This window comes from Manis pentadactyla, chromosome 8 (genome assembly GCF_030020395.1).
Source record: "Manis pentadactyla isolate mManPen7 chromosome 8, mManPen7.hap1, whole genome shotgun sequence".
In the NCBI taxonomy this organism is placed as follows: Eukaryota; Metazoa; Chordata; class Mammalia; order Pholidota; family Manidae; genus Manis; species Manis pentadactyla.
In genome coordinates this window covers 19735627-19754087 of record NC_080026.1, presented here as the reverse complement: position 1 = coordinate 19754087, position 18461 = coordinate 19735627, and the positions used below count along the sequence as shown (strand labels likewise).

The following is an 18461-nucleotide window of genomic DNA, read 5'->3' as shown; positions in this document are numbered from 1 at the left end:
GAGTAGCATTTAGTAAGGAGAATGCTATTATTTTTTTCTTCAACCACTTTAATGTGAACTCTACGAGGCCAGTTCTAGGAATGCAAAAGTACAGTGGAAAGCATTCAGTTACAGGAAATGAGTATTATCATGAGGACTGACTCCTGTGTTAATTCTACTCACAGTACTTTAGATCTAAGTACTCATACTTGTCAGTCACCGCCAACATTGAAGTACCATCAGAAGAGGGAGTCACTTTGTGTAAGTCCAGGAGACTTTAGTCAGGTAATCGCACACATACACGGAATTGTTAAGGTGTTACTTTTTTAAAAAGGGTGATGGGTTATTCTGGTCATTTTTCAAATGGGAAATAGAATTCTTATTTGATATATTTATAAGTACCGAGCTGAAGTTCTCTTGGTTGCGTTTCACTCTCTCAATCTCTGGAGTGACAGGGGTTGGAATGCCTGTTCCTGGATTTTCTTTGTACATAACCTGTGAAAGACAGTGAGTTAGAATACCCTAAAAGGTAAAATGATCACGAGTCCTTCAGACTGCAGCTACCCATGTGGGTTATTTGGCGGAAACTCATAAAAACAATCTAGCTTTCAAATATGACACTCAAGGAATAAGGGGAAAAAAAATTCCACAAATATTCATGCTCCCTCCTCAAAAGCAGTAATTTTACTACCTGAAAACTCAGTGATAAATTATGCATCTCTACAGTCAACACTTTGTGCATTCCTAAAATTCATTAAATAGCGGGAATAAATTCAACAATGAGGAAACTCTAATCATTTTGTAACTTCCTTTATTAGTCCCTTGAATATAGTAGGGTCTACTGTAGATCTGTACCTAATAAACTGCATGGTTTGTTTTCCTAACTATGTGTTACTTTATTCGTTCAGGGTTTGGAGAATTTTTCTGGTTTTTTTTTTTCTATTTTCTACTGAAAATTCCTTCCTGGCCCCTAGTCTCTAGGTACCCTTAATATGAGGAGACTTAAACAGTTTACTTTTTTTAGGAAGAGCATCTTTCCCTGAAATGTGTGCAGCTGGCTGCTAGATTGTCAACTAGTGCTTCTGGAACCAGCTTCTGGAGTTCCCTATTTCTTATGGACAGTAACAAAGGCTATAAACTTTCATGAAAAGAGTAAGGAACTTCCCACACCTCTCACCTCTTTTTTCCTCCTTCCCTCTTACTGTTAAAAATTGTCAGCCTGAAGGAATGAATGAGCTCTATCTCAATGGGTGGGTTCTGTGGAGTACCAGGACATGCGGTGAGGAGCAACACGAAAAACCTAGGGGTTTGTGTCACAGATTAATTCCTAAAATCACTGACAAACTAGTGCTGCTATCTTTGTTTTGCTCGGACACTTTTGGGGATCTCTAAAAATCTATCATTTTGGTAAAAAGTTGTGTTTCTTTACCCAGCAAGGCAGCAGAGCTCTCACGGACAACAGAACAAGGCAGAGAAAGGCAAGAAGTGGCAATCGGAAGCGACCAGGGAGCTGTGGGCTAGTTTTCATGGGGTAGTGGACACAAAACTCCACGTGAAGTTTGTACCCAGGAAGCCAGAGTGTACGCAGGGAGTGAAACAGGAATGAGATCTAAGTCGTATGAATGACTTGCAAGAGATACTAATGGAAATTAAATGAGAGTCCAGTCTTCCAGTGACCGGCAGAATCTCTAAGAACAAAGTCCTCACCTTTCACTGGCCATAAACTATTTCCCAAACCTCACAGTGTCTTGCTGGTAGCCAGAAATTGCTTTGAATCCGCTTATGGCTGGGCAAGTGTGTGTGTGTGTGTGTGTACATGCAGAGTGAGGGCTGGCTTGACAGAAAGTCAGGAGAAATGTACATCTAACCTGATTATTTCAAGTGTGGGGGCCCCCTCCCTCCCAACACACAGACACACACACACATTGTGCACAGGGGCCTGAAATGCCTGTCGGAGAACAGGCCTAACCTATAATACACCGTGTGGGTAGGTGTGCAAGCACCTTCGGCGAGGATGTTGACAGGCAAGGACCACAAAAGGGAGGGGAGAAGGCTGCAGAGACTTCACAAGTCTGCCTGGGGCCTGCGCAGTGGAGGATGTCCTGAGATACACATTTCTGCATATATATATATATATATATAATTATTTTGTATTAGTTTTATGTTTGTATGTATGAGCTCTTGATTAACTAACCTGAGATCATCCCAATAACTTTATTACTACTGTTGGCACTTTCTACATTAGAAACTGCAGGTATGTTGGTTAGTCAAGAACCAAGTCGCTTCTGCTCCTTGATTATGTGAAGACAGAGGTTTCTTATGTGGGACTGAGTGAGGAGTCACCTCCCCACGGCAGGGGAAGCCCCTTGGGAGGGGGAAGACGGGATGAGACCGCGCTAGTGTAGCAGCTGGGAGGTGGCTGGCGGCACACACGCATGCCACTGTGCGGCCACTACCGAGCTGATGTGCTTCTGCATCTCCTTGATGCGTTTTACTTCAGGCAGGTCAGGGACTGGAGTTCCTTGTCCAACTGTTTCCTTATACTTCACCTGCAGACATGAAAACAGAACAAGTGTGTGTGTGTGATTAGTAGCCCCACAACATTTAAAGTCACAATTAAAAATAACACAAGCTCTATACTTGGTGTGATGGGGCCCCATTCTGATACTGGGTTGGAGGACAATGCCAGGACAAAGACATGTGGCCTCTCTCCTGCCAAGTTAGGGCTGGGGTAGGTCAGGGTCCATGCTTAGCCAGAAGCCCCTTATCTTTCCCGTGTGCCCCCATGTTTTTATACCCAGCAGCTCATTTGACTGGGACAGATATTAACCACATATGTATATATCCAGGGAAGTTGATTCTTCAACTCGAACATATTCTACTCTCTTACAAGTGACAAAGGGTCTCTCCTTGACTAAATTTTAATCAGGATCCTCTGAATCTTCTTCCCAGCTAAACTTCGACTTTTGGGTTTCAGAGCCTGTCTTTGTATTGCCCAGTTTTAGCATGACTCCTGTTAAGTCAGCTTAGCCAGAACCCCCATGCTCAGTATGTCATCACCCTTGATATCTGACCAAAGTCCCCTCTCCCCACCATCTCCTGGGTGAAGTCTGATCACCCTACTGTGCCTCCAGCAAGGCTCCTGTTGTGTAGGTTTAGCCACAGTCCCCTCTTAACCCCTAAAGTTTCCTCTGAGCAATTTTCCATCCACCCATGCTCTCCCTGTCTCCCTAACCCCCCAGCCTCTGGCCATAAATTCCCACCTTTCCCTCCTGTGTTTGGAATTGAGCCGTATGAGCTCTGTTCCCCCTGCTGCAGTAGTCCTGGATGAAACCTGGATTTCCCGCAGTAACCTCTGTCCGGCTCTGGGTTGCTCTGACACAGGCCTCTCCCGACCTGACCTCCCGTCAGGAGAACTGCTGTGCTGCACGGCACTCCGGGGGGCCCCCTCACCACAGCCCCTATTTCAGCAGCTTCAGCTGCTTCTGGTGACAAGGGTTTCTAGTGTAGCTCAGACATCAATGTAAATACCCGAGGGAGGCAGCAAATACTGACAGGAAGGGGTGGGTGTCTTTACCGAGCTAATGTGGTCCTGTGTTTGCTTCACTCTCAGCATCTCTGGTGTCTTTCCAATTGCTGTTCCTGGTGAGAGGTCCTCTTTATATAAAACCTGGGCATTTAGGATTGGGACAGTGTTACACAGAAGAAAGGAAACCCCAGCAATTCCAGGAGAAAGACAATGAAAACACAGACACTGGTATTTGTTGTCTTCCACGTCAGCGTCAGTAACTCAAACCATATGTGTTAACATGCATCACTTTCCTGATAATTGAGATTCCTTGTAAGACTATTTTACTGTATTAATACAGGATGAGAAAAACCAGAAAATGCCCTCCCTTGTGCAACATAAAATCCATTAAAGAAATGAGAAGTCAGTTATTTTGGGCAGGGGTACTAAAAGAAATCACAATGTCAAAAAGAAATCATTGTCCTGGAGCAAGACAATACATGTTACTGCTCTAGGATTAAAAAAATTAGAACAGTTAACTTTGTTAGCACATTTAAGTTGTTATTTCAAATGGTCTCTGGAGTTACGTTTTTAGAGCAAAGTATGGGGAATTTTACGAAACAGCCACTGGGGAGGTTAAATGTTAATTGTCTGAATCAACGTGAGGCTAGTATATTTTTAAAGAGGATAATGGGTTTATTAGGCAAGAATTAAATGGAAAATAAAAAATAAATATACCGAGCTGAAATTCTTTTGATTTTCTTTAACCCGCAGTATTTCTGGTGTGTCTTGAACAACTGTGATTTTTCCCTTACTGTTTTTAAGGTCACACTGGTACTGGAGCTATGAAGGAAAAGAAAACATCTTGTTAAATCTTCTACATCATTTTATATGTTTTTAAGTATTCTATATTGTGTAAAGAAAGTTGAAATCCCATTCTTTTTTTTTTTTTAATGTATCCCTTGCCTAGAACTAACTTTGAAAAAGACAGATGTCTCCATGAATAGAAATGGTGACATTCAGCTCATACTCAGTGACAGGCATCGACCAAGAAAGTGAGGGAGGGGTCTTCCCGGCTGTGATTCGGGGCTGAAATGGAAGGCGAGCCCAGAGGAGAGTTGGGGGGGGGCGCTGCAGGTGGGACGCCCAAGTGGGGTGCCCAGAGGCCTCCTCCATGCCCTGCCTCATCCCAGGTGCCAGGGGCTGTGACTCAGACTCAATAAAGACTCACAAGGCTGAAGTTCTTCTGGTTCTCCCGGACTCGCTGTATCTCTGGGGTGTCCAAAACGGTCTCGTAATACGACATGCACTTCTCCGCATCTTCCTTGTACTTTTTCTGGGAACAGATCCCAAGAAATAAGGAGGGTGAAAACCAAAGGAATTATGGGCTGATGGGACCTAAAATATCCCTTACTGCTCCTCAGAGGGAGTCATAAAGCAGAGCCCTCTCGGTCAATGAGGCCATGCCTTTTCTTTCCAGGGGAGCTCAGTCCAGGCATTTGCTAGGACCCACTCTGATGGCAAAGCTGGCAGAGGGAGGCCCTGGCTGGCTGGTCCACGCGAGGGAGGTGACAGCCAACAGGGCTCCCGGCAGGGAGATGGGGATGCCTACTGTGAAGGGGCCGCGGCCATTTAGCCAGGGGCCAGACTATGCAACAGGCGAGTGGGAAAAAGCAGGAGGGTTAAGAGCTGCCAACAGGCCTCCTGAGAGCTGGCCTTAACTCATGACAAGGAAACTTTTGCTGAGCTCTGAGCAGATGTGGTTGGGGCTCCTGGCTCCAGGACTGGGCCGGCTGTCCCAGGAAGCACTTCCAGAACATGGGCTCTGAGGCTGTGGAAACCCGCCGGGCAGGACTGGCGGCTCTACTAACTAGACCTGGGGCCACTATGACCACCTGACCACCGAGGACTGCTCTGAGCCAGCCAACACTTGGGCTTTCCCACCCTCGCCCAGCCTTAGGTGAGAGAGACTGCCCAGTCTAATTCTAATTTGGGGCAACTCAAATAAATTGCAGACTCCTGATATCATGGAAGATTAAAACAAATGAGGGTATACCCTGGTGTATGAAGGGCATTTTACTTTCCTTTATTTGTAGAAAGATGAAGAATTCTCCATTATAGGAGGGATGAGGGTTAGACTGTGTGGTTGGTATTAATGACATAACCTCAATCTTGAAAAAGAAATTGATAATCCAGATGTGGACTATCTACTTTGTTTCTTCCAGATTTGCACACAAAGTCTACATCCATATTATAAGAGACTTTACATGTTTAAATATTGACTCATTAATTATGGGTGGTACCAAGTAAGAATTCTTCAGTACCTGAAAATATCCTTGCATAATCTACTTTGTTACAAGTGTCAACTGTGTCCCTTCTCTTATTGGGCATAGTTGTGATTTAAAAGAACCCACTTAGGTGTTAATGGAAAGACTTTTGTTCTTCATGACTGGGGTCTGTGAGTGATGATCTGAAAATGTTCTTACCTGGCTTGAAAGGTTCTTAACTTGTTGGGCATGAATGATTTCTGGAGTATCAACCACAGAAGTGAAATTGGCTTTTTCCATTTCTGCTGATTGCTTATACTTAATCTGCAAAAGAACACCCAACAATTGTGTGTATGTTTACAATGTGCACAACACTTGTTGGCTTAGTTTGATTAAGAGGTGATCAATATTTCCTTTTCAAAAGTATTCATTCATTTGATGTTCAACAGATAATTTTCCTATTGTGTTTCTGACTTTACACTAAAGAGTGAGGTTCAGAAAGATTGAGTCCTAGCTGTTGAAAGACTTAGTATCTAGTAGGGCTGGGGAAGGGCGAGGTAATTAACATATAGTAAGGCAAGGATTGTTTATATACGTAAGAGCTAGGAGCAGAACAAGTAAGCAAAAGACCCATATCAATCAGTATAGACAACGTAGGATGCCTAAAAACTGTGTTTCAAATTTAGGCCTTGAAAGAAAAGAAAGAAAGATCTCCCAAAATATTCTAAACAAGGAATTCTTGGTGCCAAATGGAGTGTGTATTGACTAAGAAACAAGGCCAGGATGTCAGCCTGCTCCAGCTCCAAGAAGCTATTTGGTTCCCCAACTTATACCCTTTGCTCTGAACATCTCCTGTGGCTATAGACTCAGAAAGGCAGATGAGAGCAGGCCTGGCAAAGGGTCCAGGATTCGTCCCTTGGATTGGATTCCACCAGGCCAAGGTTTAAGAATGCGACTATACTCATTTGACTGTCATTGACCAGCAAGTAAGATAATAGAAGGACAGCGTCATGATCTTGTGATCACAACTATTTTTTTAAAAGATTGATGTGGAACAGTGACACCGACCTGACTGGCAATATCAGTCGCATTCTTGGCCCTCATAAAGTCAGGAGTTTCGTTGGCCATGGCATTCAGGCCTCTTCCTTTCACTTCCAGCTCCAGGTCTCTCTTATATTCTTTCTATAGTAGCATTAAAAAAAAAAGTTACCTAACTTCCACGACTATATAATAAATATACAGAAAGACTGCAAATCCACATAATATACCACCTCAATTGCTAGTGCTCACCTTGGACTTGGACAGTGAAGTGGACAGAAGTCCACTTTTAGGAAACTATTACACTCAAGTGAACATGAATCAACATCAGGCTTCCTTTTGAATGCTTTTAGCATTCTCTACTCAGGAAATTAAAATAGTAAGCACATTTTAAATCCAGTTTGCTACATAACCAGGATTGAACTTCGTGGTTAAAGCAAATACTGTTAGATAAGTATCAGACCATGACAGCCATTACAGACACACTATTCTGGTATCAACTCATCAGAAATTGAGATTTTTATGTAATGGTGAGTAACCATGTTGGATATAGAATTTAAAATTCAAAACTCGCTTTTTATCTGCTGTTTTTGTGTGTGTAAGCTGGCTAGGAAGGACAGATGCTGTTAACTACATGCATGCAGTTGGCTGGGGGCCTACCTCATTGAGGATCTGAGTGGCGTTCTTTGCTCTTAGCATGTCAGGTGTATCTTCCATTTCACTGAGACCTTTCCCACGGATGCTTTCCTCCAGATCTCTCCTGTACTCTTTCTAGATCACAAAATAAAAACAACAGTGCTGACACGAAAACTGGATTGTTCTTCTTAGGCAAAGAATCCAAAAGGCAAAAATATCCTTCCAATTTCTGAAGAGTTACAGTTTAGTAATTAAAGATATGAGTACAGGCAAGGCATGAACTTCATCAGTTAATCTTAAATATCAAATAAACTAGAAATTAATAGAATGCTGAGGCAAGCACATTTTATTAGGTCCTTAATTGAAAAATTAGGGGAATTAACAGAGGTAATAGCACTAATCATATGTGAGCCCCACTTAAAACCCACAAAGTTAGTGGTGATGAAAACAGTAGATGGAACACATTGATGAGTGTCATTAGCATAATTATTTGGATCAAGAGGGAAAGAAAAAGACCAAGCGGGCACTACCTCGCTGGCTATTTTGGTTGCATATTTGACATGTAATAAAGCTGGTGTGACCTCCAGGCCAGTCAGGTTTCTGCCTTTAATGGTCTCTTCATAATCTTTCCTATATTCTTTCTATTGTGAATAGGAAAGAAAGACCAAGTTAAAAAAGAGTCTTTGTTACAATTTATTTCTTAATCCTAGGAAGAATAGAAGTCACAGCATTTTCTCTCCATGTATGGCCTCTTACTTGATCATAGTTCTGCAAATGGTCACACATTTGAAATGGGTCTTGGCCTCTTATTTGATCATAGTTCTGCAAATGGTCACACATTTGAAATGGGTCTGACTGTTCTGAACGTACTTTGTCTAGAGAAAATAGTGCCAAGGAGGGTCAGAGGCTGCGAAGTTGCGCTGGGCTCCTCATTCACCTGTCTAACATTGTGATGGGGGTGCCCACAGCAAGAGTGGAAGCACGGACATGCCATCAAGTCTCTGAATCCATTATCATCCCTCCAGATGATGCTTTTCTTGAACAATTTTTCTTCTGAACCAGAAGTAACACAAGGGAAATAAAGCAACCCAGGGGAAAAAGAACAGGATGCCAAATGCAAATTTAGCCTTTTTCATAATGATGATCTAATGTTTTTTTTGGGTTTTTTTGGTATCATTAATCTACAATTACATGAGCAACATTATGTTTACTAGACTCCCCCCATTGATCTAATGTTTTTAATCACTGAATAGATAAGGTGGACAATAAGGCACATAGAAATCCTAAGGCTTTGTCCACTGTTGAGAGAAAGGGCCACAACATCATCTACTTTCTCTCCAATCCCTGGACTAGGTGTCTACCAGGAGGCTTGGAATAAATGTTGGAACTCCATTTTTGTAACTTTTAATTTTGAAAGAATTCTAGATTTACAGAAAAGTTGCAAGAATAGTACTAGGAACTCTCTTAGATCCTCCATCCAGATTGACCAGCTGTTTGAAACTATTTTAAACTTTTGATTATCTGGCATTATGTACACCAGAAAGCTCCACAAACTGCTTCTCTCCTTTTCTTCTTTCTTTACATTTTTAAAAATTAAAGTATCATTAATATACAATCTTAAGTTGGTTTCAATTGTACATCACAGTAGTTCAATAGTTTCCCCCATTATCAAGTCTTCACCTCCTCTAGTGCAGTTACTATCAATGTAGAAAGATGTTACAAAATCACTGGCTACATTCTCCACGCTGCGCTACTGTCCCCGTAATCAACTTATATTGTGATTGTGAATTATTGTGCCCCTTTATCCCCTCCTCCACTACTTGCCCCAGCCCCTCCCCCTTGGTAACCACTAGTCCCTTCTCAGTGTCTATGACTCTAATGTTGTTCTGCACAAACTGCTTCTTTTATTAAAAGCCATTTATCTTTATAATTGAAGATATGCCCTTTGGGGGAAAGGGAAAAAGAAATCCAAAACAAGCCTATTTCCCAAAATAAACAGACTTTCTATGATTCAAAACAAGACCCAGTTCTTCTCCATTATTTGTTAAAAAGAAAAAAAAAAGATGTTTTTAGCTGCCTTTGCTTACATTCCTAAAATTAGAACTAGGCATCTTGACTTCTGATGTTTTCATAAACATCTTGGTCTAACCTCCCTTGGTTTAAGCCTTCCTGTTGAGAGAAGAGCAACGCAAAGCCCATGGTAGGTCTGTGCAGAGGGAACTTCTCCCTCATTGAAGAAAATTTTACATTATATTCAATATGATCTGTTTTGGTGTTAAGAATCGTTTACTACATTCTAATACCATGAAAATGACAGCTGCAATAAAACATATGGTAAATGTTTACTAGCCAGAACCTTTTTTTATAACTGAACCATGAGATTTCTGAGATGGAAAAGATTTCAGTGATCACATGTTAAGAAGTCCCATCTTCAACTTTCGGGTAACAGGAGGCTGCCTGCGTCTGTGGGCAGAGTTTGCTGTCTTCGGCTCGTCGGTATGCGAGGTGTGTGGTGCGTTTTCGTAAGACTTACCCCACTTTGCATCTGCTGAGACTCCTTGGCGGTGATGTACGTTGGTGTTTCAAAGTCCAACATGGGTTTTCCTCGTTCCTTTTCATACTTTTCTTTGTATTTCACCTAGTGATGAAAAGCCTTATTAATACTCTCTTCTGAGCAATTCATAGGCAGAGACCAGTTAAGGGATCATATTTTTTCAATGATACATTATGTCTAATTGGGCGCCATCTCCTTGCCATTCAAAACGGCTTACTGTTGCGCTTCAGATCCAGTACCTTTTCACTGTCGTCTGGGGGGAAAGTGCCATTATTTTCTCCAGGACATCATCAGGATTTGTGTTCAGTTCATGGAGACAAAAGACTCACTGTGGAAGAATCAGCTCAGAGAAACACTGATGCAAGGAAATGCATGGGAAACTTGCCCATAGAGAAGGTGGGCCAAGATTGGATGTATAAATGTCAACATTTTTACCAGAGCATGATCAGTATTTCTGAGAACATCTCCAGTTCTTCCTTTATAAGAACTTGTACCAGAAATCTGGGATCTTGACTTAATAGATAACACACATAACTTTATTTATATGTCAATAACTCAATCTAGGTCATAACCAGGCACTTATTTAATGCAGCCAAAATAAATTGGTATAAAAATGAAAACTAGCTTATGACTAGTGACTTACTAATAAATCCAATATTCCCAAAAGACCCCCAAGGCTTTTTTACAAATACAAATTCCTCATTCTCATACCACATGGTTAGGAATGAGGGGAAACTACAGATAGTCATAGAGGAGAAATTGGAAATCGGAGAGTCAGAGCACCTAATGACAGCGCTCAGTCTCAGCTCTCTGGCTTAGAACAAACACATTAGAGGCCTGGAGGCACGTGCTGCTTTACAGAAGACAGGAGGACATTTCTAGTAAGTTAGCCCTTTGGTTAATGCCAGACAAGGAACCTAAATAATGCTGAATTTGTGGCAGTGGCCGTCATCTGATAGCAAGCTCTTTCCTCTGAGATTCTTAATTATTTTACAAATTTTGTAATTTCTTAAATTCCCAGAGGCTACTTCAGTGGTAGATCTGATCATATCACTTCTGTGCTCAAAGTCCTCCTAAGGCTCCCTATCACCCATTGTAATGTTTCCTAAACTGGGGTACAGACTCATGGGGGGCACAATAGGGTTACTGTAAGGGATTTGTCCTCCTTGTCACATAATCTTTATGCTTCCAGTCCATCAGTAACCTGAATAACACATATCACATGGATATGCACTATTTCTCCCATACATGTCCCCATGTTGTTATTTGTAACATAAAATTTGTTTCAAAATGTTCCTAAATTCAAAGCTCTTTATATCTTTGGGCATTTTCTCAAACAATAGTTATTAAAACTATAACTACTGTCCTGAGAGGGGACTCCATGAAAATTTTTGACATTATAGATGAATGTGCATCAGGAAAAAAGTCAGTCTCGGTGCACTTACTATGCTCTGCAACTCTGTGGCCTCTTTTAGGTGGAGCTGCTCCAGATTATCGGGTATGGTGTGGTAATGGCCTTTACTCTTCTCATATTTCTTCTTGTACTGGTACTGAGGGGAAGGTGGCAAAAAAAAAAGGCACATTGATGGGAAAGCTGCTTGGCATTCTTATTTTTCTTCTTTAGATTAGACACAACACAGCAGCATTGCTGAGACCAAATTAAAATTAGCAAACACTAAACAGGGGTTAAGAGAATGTTTTAAAGCATAGATCCATGCTCAGTATTGTCAGTTAATACAGGATGTAACCTAATTAGTTTATATAGTTTATTCAAAATAAGGTTGACAAGTGAAAAGTGAAAGAAATTATTCCAAATGCTAATTCTATGTACTTAGAAAGAGGAAAGGGATTGGTTAATTGTAATAAAAAAAAAAAAAAAACTTAATTAAATATTTGTAAAACAGAAGCACTGCTACATTCTGAGGGGTGTCATAGCCAGCGGGGAACTGGCAGATTGCTCTTGCGATTGGGAAGAACGCAGTCAAGCAAGAGGAGGCTTCCTAATCCATCTAGTGCCTCGGCGGAGGAGAGGGAGGCCTGGGAGCGCAGAGGGGCTGAGCCGCGGACGCGCGAGACAAGCTCCTGCTGGAGCAAAGGCCTGGGCTTACAGAGCTGGCAAGTTGGCTTGTACTTAGGACGTGGTTCATTATCAGGGATTCCTTCATGTCAGTCACAGGTCTGTGGAGTTTCTTCAGGTCAGCCTTGTACTTAACCTGTTTGTGAGGGGGGAAAAGGAAATCACATAAACAGGAAACGGACAACACTACTAAGGGAAACCGTAGTAAGATACTCCATCCTGGAACAGACGCTGGAGATGGTGGTGAAGAGCCATACCTCAGGCTCGCTCGTGGTAGCTAAAGAGTAGTTAGGAAGGAGGCCAGTTCGCCACATGCTACAGCATGGATGAACCTTGAAAATGTATGTTACGTGAAGTAAGCCAGACCAAAAAAACAGAACACATATTATGTGATTCCACTTACAGTAAATCTCTAATAGGCAAGTCCACAGAAACAAAGTTACGGAGGTTACCAGGGGCTGGAGGCGAGGAGGAAGAGTCACTGCTTCACAGTTACGGTTTCTCTTTGGGGTGACATAAAAATTTTGGTTTGGGTGATGGAAATAATGGTGGTAGTTGGACAACATTGTGAAGGTAATTAATGCCGCTCAACACTTAAAGATGGTTAAAATGGCGAATTTCATATTGCATGTTTTACCACAATTAAAAAAAAACATACCTCGCTCGCAAGATTGTTAGCATCTTGCATGACTTTGTAGAGCTGGCTGTCTCTGGGATTGTATTTTGGTGTCTTGCCCTTCTCTTTGTCGAAATTTTCACGGTATTTAACCTAACAGCAAATGGGAAATTCCAAATTACTCCTGAATATCAATTAATTTGAAGACTGAAGCATGGAGGAAATAGAAATGCCAAATTATATGTGTTAATCATAAAGTGATCACATAGCTTATTACTCAAAAAGGACACTTTCAAGAGTAAAAGGGAACATTATGAATATGTTGGGATAACAGGTGATCAAGAATAAGATCAAAAGGTACAATGGGAAAAAAAAGAATAAGATCAAGTAATATAGTATTTGCCTTGCTCATTTTTATAGTATCCAGTGGTATGAAAGATAATCACCTCTTTTTAATGCAAAACAAAAGTAAGTAGAAAAAGGCTTTAGGCTAAATTGAGAGAAGTAATCTAATGCATTTGATTTCAATTTTTGGCTCTTCTCACAGGCAAAACCAAAGCATTTTAGGGCTACTATAAGGAGCTCGAAGCCAGGTAGTCAACGACCAAGATGGGTAGAAAGTAAGACAATTTATTTTTATTTTAAAATAGTTTTTTGGCTATATCATTTGATATAAAAAAATGGCCTGACTTCTAAATGAAAAAGAACAGTGTGGGGGTTATTGGGGTCAATATGATTTAGGCTAGAAGAAAGCAAGAAGTGAGATATTTTAGAATAATGAGAAAAATAAAATTAAATATACTTTTAGGATACACAGAAGAGAGAATATGCAAAGGATTAAACAATGTCGATTTAAAAGATAAGCATAATGCCAGCATTAGTAGTTGCTCAATAAATGTGATTTGATTGAATGAAAGGAAGAGACAGTCATTATGCACAGGCAAAACAGCTGAAGAAGATGATTTGTTTATCAGAAAATTCAACAGAATAAACGAAAAGTGACAAAAACACTTCCTTATTGAAAAAGACAAATGCCTTTGTCAACACTATTCTAGGATGAAGTCGAGAGATGTAACTCCATGTATTGTTATTCACTCCAGAAAGAATGAAAAATGAACTATTTCTGAATGTTGGTCCAATAAAACGGCACTATCTGACCCTCTGGGGAACCTAGATTTTCCATTATTGCCAAGATAACAGACTCACATTCAAAGTGAGCATACCAGGGTCCAGTCACGCAGTCAGACTGGACTCCAGAGACATTTAGAATCAGCACCCCTTTTGCTCCCTCACAATTTTATAGCAGGACACAAGATGAGACCACTGAAACGCAATGTAGGTGACAGCCACATGTATCCCAGACCTTTCTTCAAAACAGGTGAGAGAGCAAACACTTAAGAGAACAGATAATGAAGAAGAAGGTAGGATCTCTAAATCAGAGGAGAAATAAAGATATTCCTGAGCTGAAGTCCTATAGGATTAAAACTTGCTCTCTGAAAGATCTGGTAGAACATGGGGTCTTTAAGCTAAAGTCTGAAAACTTGCCATAACCTGGGGGTATTCTAGGTAATTGGTCTAACAAGGGAACTTTGGTACTGTGGTAATCAGGTTCGGGCAACAATATGCATTTGTCTTCTCAATAGTATGAAATCTGCTGGAATGAGGTACTCATTCCCCTCAGCACACTGTGTGTGCCTTCCCTGAACACGTGTCATCCCAAAGTGTAACTGTTTATCCATGGACATATATCTGAGGACATCTGCTCACCCCTAGGCCAGGCATTCAGTATAACTATGTTATGGAACCGCATCTGACTGGGTTCTAAAAGTTAGAATTTCACAACTCTCGCATGTTAATCTGTCCCCATCGGATGACTCAAATCTGAATCAGACCCCTGGGATATAACTCTCGCTGCCTGGGGAGAGGTTCTAACAGGACCTTGAGAGCTGATGTTTTTGCCACATGAAGATAGTTAAGCACATGAACACCTAGACCCATGCCCATAAATGGCAAAGTGGAGAACCAGACAGGCCTACAGACATTAGAGGGAAAGGACAGAGAGGGTCCGCAGTATGTCTTATAAGATATAACTTTTCAAAGCTCTGCAGGGTTATCAAAGACCCAGTATCTCTTTGGTTGCTTCTACTGCACGTTCATTCTGGGAAATGAAATGAACTTCTTCCTGCAAGGTTTTTCACATGCGAGCTGCCACCCTCCCACCAGCTTACCTGGCTGCTGAGCTTGGCGGCCTTCTTGGCCATTTCAATGTCTGGGCGGCCGAGCATGCTTAGCCCATGGCTGCCTTCCTTGCGGTGCTTGGCTCTGTACTCCACCTGAATCAAAGAAAACCAAAGTGGGCAATCCATTCTGGGTGGTGAGTGCCCCGTGCTGCTTGTTGGCAGCGACCCTCCAGGACCAGGTGACATTTTAACCACACCTTACCTCGCTGGCCTGTTTGGCGGCCTGTGTGGCCTTCTTGATGTCTGGCCGATCGGCCACGGTGGTGTAATGCAGGTTTTCTTTGGCGTCTTTTTTGTAAGCGACCTTTATTTGGAGAAAAAAATGTTTAATCACCTGAGATAGATGTCTATTAAAAAGTTCTCATTTAGCACAAGGAACCTTTTTATTAAAACCAAAGCAATCCAACTACCATAGGTTTTTAACTACCAGATATAGAAATTAGGGTGACTGCTCTCTGGGACCAGCTCAGCATGCACCACGTTGGCGTCCACTGGCCCAAGTGGACCCTGAGAGTGTGGGCGGGGGGAACTCACGTTACTCTGCTTCTTGGCCACCTCCATAGCGTGCTTCACCTCCGGGGGCTCCAGCATGATGGAGTAGTTGGACTTCCCTTTCTCCTTGACAAACTTCTTTTTGTAATTTGTCTACAAAGCCAGAATTACTTATGTGAGCAGAGGAAGCTGGGAGCAGAACTGACTTCTTCAAAGAGCTGTCAGATCTCTGGAAAAATCCATGGCTCCCCATTTTGGAATCAGCCTAGAACTTGGACCTCTGATCCATATTCTAGTCCTTCCTCATCATTTCTGCCCTGGAACCCAACACTTGAAATACACAGCAGTCTCTGAAGTACTGACTGCATGCAAATGAAGCTCCTTTATTTACCATTTCTACCTTTTAAAAATATATGGAACCACAAAGTGCTCAAAAATACAGTACCATGATTATTGGGCAGAGATTACTAAGCTGCAATAAGGTGATTTTACTACTCTAAAATTGTTCAGCAGCTTAATGATAGCAGAGGCCCCTCTTAATCAGCAATGCTTCCTCCCCTTTCTAACATCAGGTCAGGAACATCTTACAAGGCACATAACATGTCCCAGGGCAAAACCCACATCTACCATAGTTGTTCTAATTGGAAAGCCGATGTATACTGAGTCCTCTTTTAAAGCCAAGTTTAAAATTGACCTATAGGTATTGAAGGTAAGAGTGAAGTGACAGAGAGGAAAGCGTTTGTAAGGAAAAAGGCAGCTTGCAGTCTTTCGCTCGCTTCTAAGGTATTGCCAGGAGTCCCGGGGCTGTCACTCACATCACTGACATGCTTGGTCACTTCCTTGACGTGAACAGTGTCCCGGGTCTCCGGCAGTGTTGTGTATGAGCCCTGGGCCAAGTGCTTCTTGACGTAGTCCTTGTACTTGTTCTGAGGGAATCCACAGGGCGCTGGTTAGAAGGCCTGCCTGGGGCATCAGCCGGAGGTGGCAGCAGAGCGTGTGGATGCTGGGGGCTTACCTCAGACACCAGCTTGCTGACGGTCTTTGCCAGGAGGATCTGAGGAGTGTCAGGCACAGCATGACAGGTTCCTCTTTCCTTTACGTGTTTTTCTTTGTATTTCAGCTGCAGGGGTGCAAATACATTTCTTTAGCTCTTCCGCATGTCCTGCATGTATTTATTAAGCCCCCAAGTCATTAGCCAACTGAGAGAACAGCATTGTTGACAGAGTAGGAACATTAAACTAAAAAGATCTGATGTCTGGAAACCTTGGGAAACGTACACATGGATTTTCTTTATTTCTTCCAAGTTGAGGCTTTAATAACAATCAAAACTGATCTCATGATAAATCTTACAACACAGCCTTAGTTCAGAGCATTTTAAAACATATTATCTGACCCTCTTCCAAGCCCGGGGAGGAATTATTATTCCTCTTTTACAGATGAGGAAACTGAAGCATAGACTATGACTGCACATAAATGAATGTTTCCTTACAGAACCCAGCCAGGCCTTGAGTCCCCGGTTTTGGCCGTGTGAATTACCTAGTGGTGCCGGATAAGTCAGGAACTGTCTCCTGGATTTAATAGCTTCCCACCGCTGCCGCCCTGCTCTGCCCTGTCTCTGCTTCACTGGGAGAGGGGTGGTCGTGCAGGACCCGCACCCTGAGCTCCTCCAGCACAGCCCTCCTCTGTCCTTTCCTTGGAGCCCCTGGAGGCTGAGCTGCAGAAGACAGCCCTCAGGGAGGCCAGGCATCATCGGAGGGGCTGGATACTTACATCACTTTCTATTAAGGAATTCTTCAGCGCCAGCACCATGTCTTTATCATCAGTGACAGAAATCTTGCAACCCTTGAGGAACTCTCGGTCCAGCTTATATTCAAACTGGAACAGAACAAAGGCAGAGGAAGGTGGAAAAGGTGACAGGCACAGGAGGAAGCTGGCATTCGAGTGACCTGTCAGGAGTCCTCCTCTTAGCACTCGGAGGACTTGCTGCCCGAACGGGTGCGGGGGCTTCTGGGCCCCTCACTGCGTGCTGGGCTCCTCCTTCCCAGCCCCGCGGCCAGGACCAAGTACCCCAGCCTGCTCAGCCTCACTCAGGACTCGGAACCATTTGTGTCTGGGCCCAGCCGTGGGAGCCCAGGCCCTGAGGTCTGCTTGCTAAGCTTGCCCCCCACTCCCCACAGCCCTCCTGTCCTTCTCGGGTCACAAATGAGCCAGGGTTACCCCCGCGGCAGTGAGCATTTGAATCGTTATGAATTGTCCTGGCTCAGGTGTGTCATGCAGTCCCGACCGTCTAGCTCACATTGCTTTGCTGCAGGGATGACTTGGCGGCCTGGATGAAGTCCGGTCTGTCGGGGATCCACCTCCAATGGGCTTTGCTGGCTTCGTACAGCTTCTTGTAGTCCAGCTGTTGTTAACGAGATGAAATAAATCATTCAGGGGGCTGAATTCATAACCACACGTGTGGCACAGAGGACTCCTCTTGCATTCAGCATACAATAAGTCATGGTTCTTTACACCAGAGAAAACCCCATTAAAATATCTGTACAATTTATGCTGCTGGTCGACTACTCAAGAGGTCATCTTGTGGAACCCCTTGGTCTCAAAATAGGGGCTAAAAATTTTAAAGGCCTCCAGGTGAAATGATTCTACAATCTAACATCATCGGTAGAGTTTAATCATCTTCAGAGTCAAGTACTTTTAACTTCTAACTAAATTCAGGCTTAATTTAAAAAAATTATTAAACCCTTATATTATTTATCTCATGCTAGGCACTTTTCTAAGTGATTTATAAATGTTACTTCATTTAATGTTTATAACAATGGCATGAGATCGACAGCCAAGGAGTTGCCTAGAGGGTTAAATAGCCCCCCAAGGTGAGCCAGCTTGTAAACGGCGGAGCTGGGATTCCAACCTGGGCAGTCTGGCTGTGGAAGTGCACTTCCCAGACTTCCGTGTGAGCTCCAGAACTGATGGCCTCAGGCCAGATCTGAGGCACAGGACTGTCTGTAATTTAGTGTGAGTGTCCTTGGGAAGAGCTCTCACCATCGGGCACATTTC

General features: G+C 42.7%; 1 protein-coding gene across 30 annotated transcripts in view; it reads right to left on the bottom strand.

Annotated features, from left to right (window-relative positions):
* NEB (nebulin) overlaps positions 1-18461 on the bottom strand; it is a 200297-nt gene that overhangs the window by 14409 nt on the left and 167427 nt on the right. For 29 of the 30 annotated variants that reach the window (XM_057505612.1, XM_057505584.1, XM_057505595.1 and 26 more), the window contains 20 exons: positions 17704-17808; positions 17178-17282; positions 16423-16527; positions 16223-16333; positions 15450-15560; positions 15118-15219; positions 14904-15008; positions 12718-12828; positions 12091-12195; positions 11428-11532; positions 9962-10066; positions 7959-8069; positions 7453-7563; positions 6823-6936; positions 5974-6078; positions 4719-4823; positions 4226-4330; positions 3557-3649; positions 2436-2528; positions 382-474 (listed from right to left, as the gene is read on the bottom strand). In XM_057505612.1, the coding sequence (XP_057361595.1) occupies positions 382-474; positions 2436-2528; positions 3557-3649; positions 4226-4330; positions 4719-4823; positions 5974-6078; positions 6823-6936; positions 7453-7563; positions 7959-8069; positions 9962-10066; positions 11428-11532; positions 12091-12195; positions 12718-12828; positions 14904-15008; positions 15118-15219; positions 15450-15560; positions 16223-16333; positions 16423-16527; positions 17178-17282; positions 17704-17808 (2100 nt within the window). The remainder of the gene's footprint in view (positions 1-381; positions 475-2435; positions 2529-3556; positions 3650-4225; positions 4331-4718; positions 4824-5973; positions 6079-6822; positions 6937-7452; positions 7564-7958; positions 8070-9961; positions 10067-11427; positions 11533-12090; positions 12196-12717; positions 12829-14903; positions 15009-15117; positions 15220-15449; positions 15561-16222; positions 16334-16422; positions 16528-17177; positions 17283-17703; positions 17809-18461) is intronic. The other variant, XM_057505591.1, reaches the window with a different exon arrangement.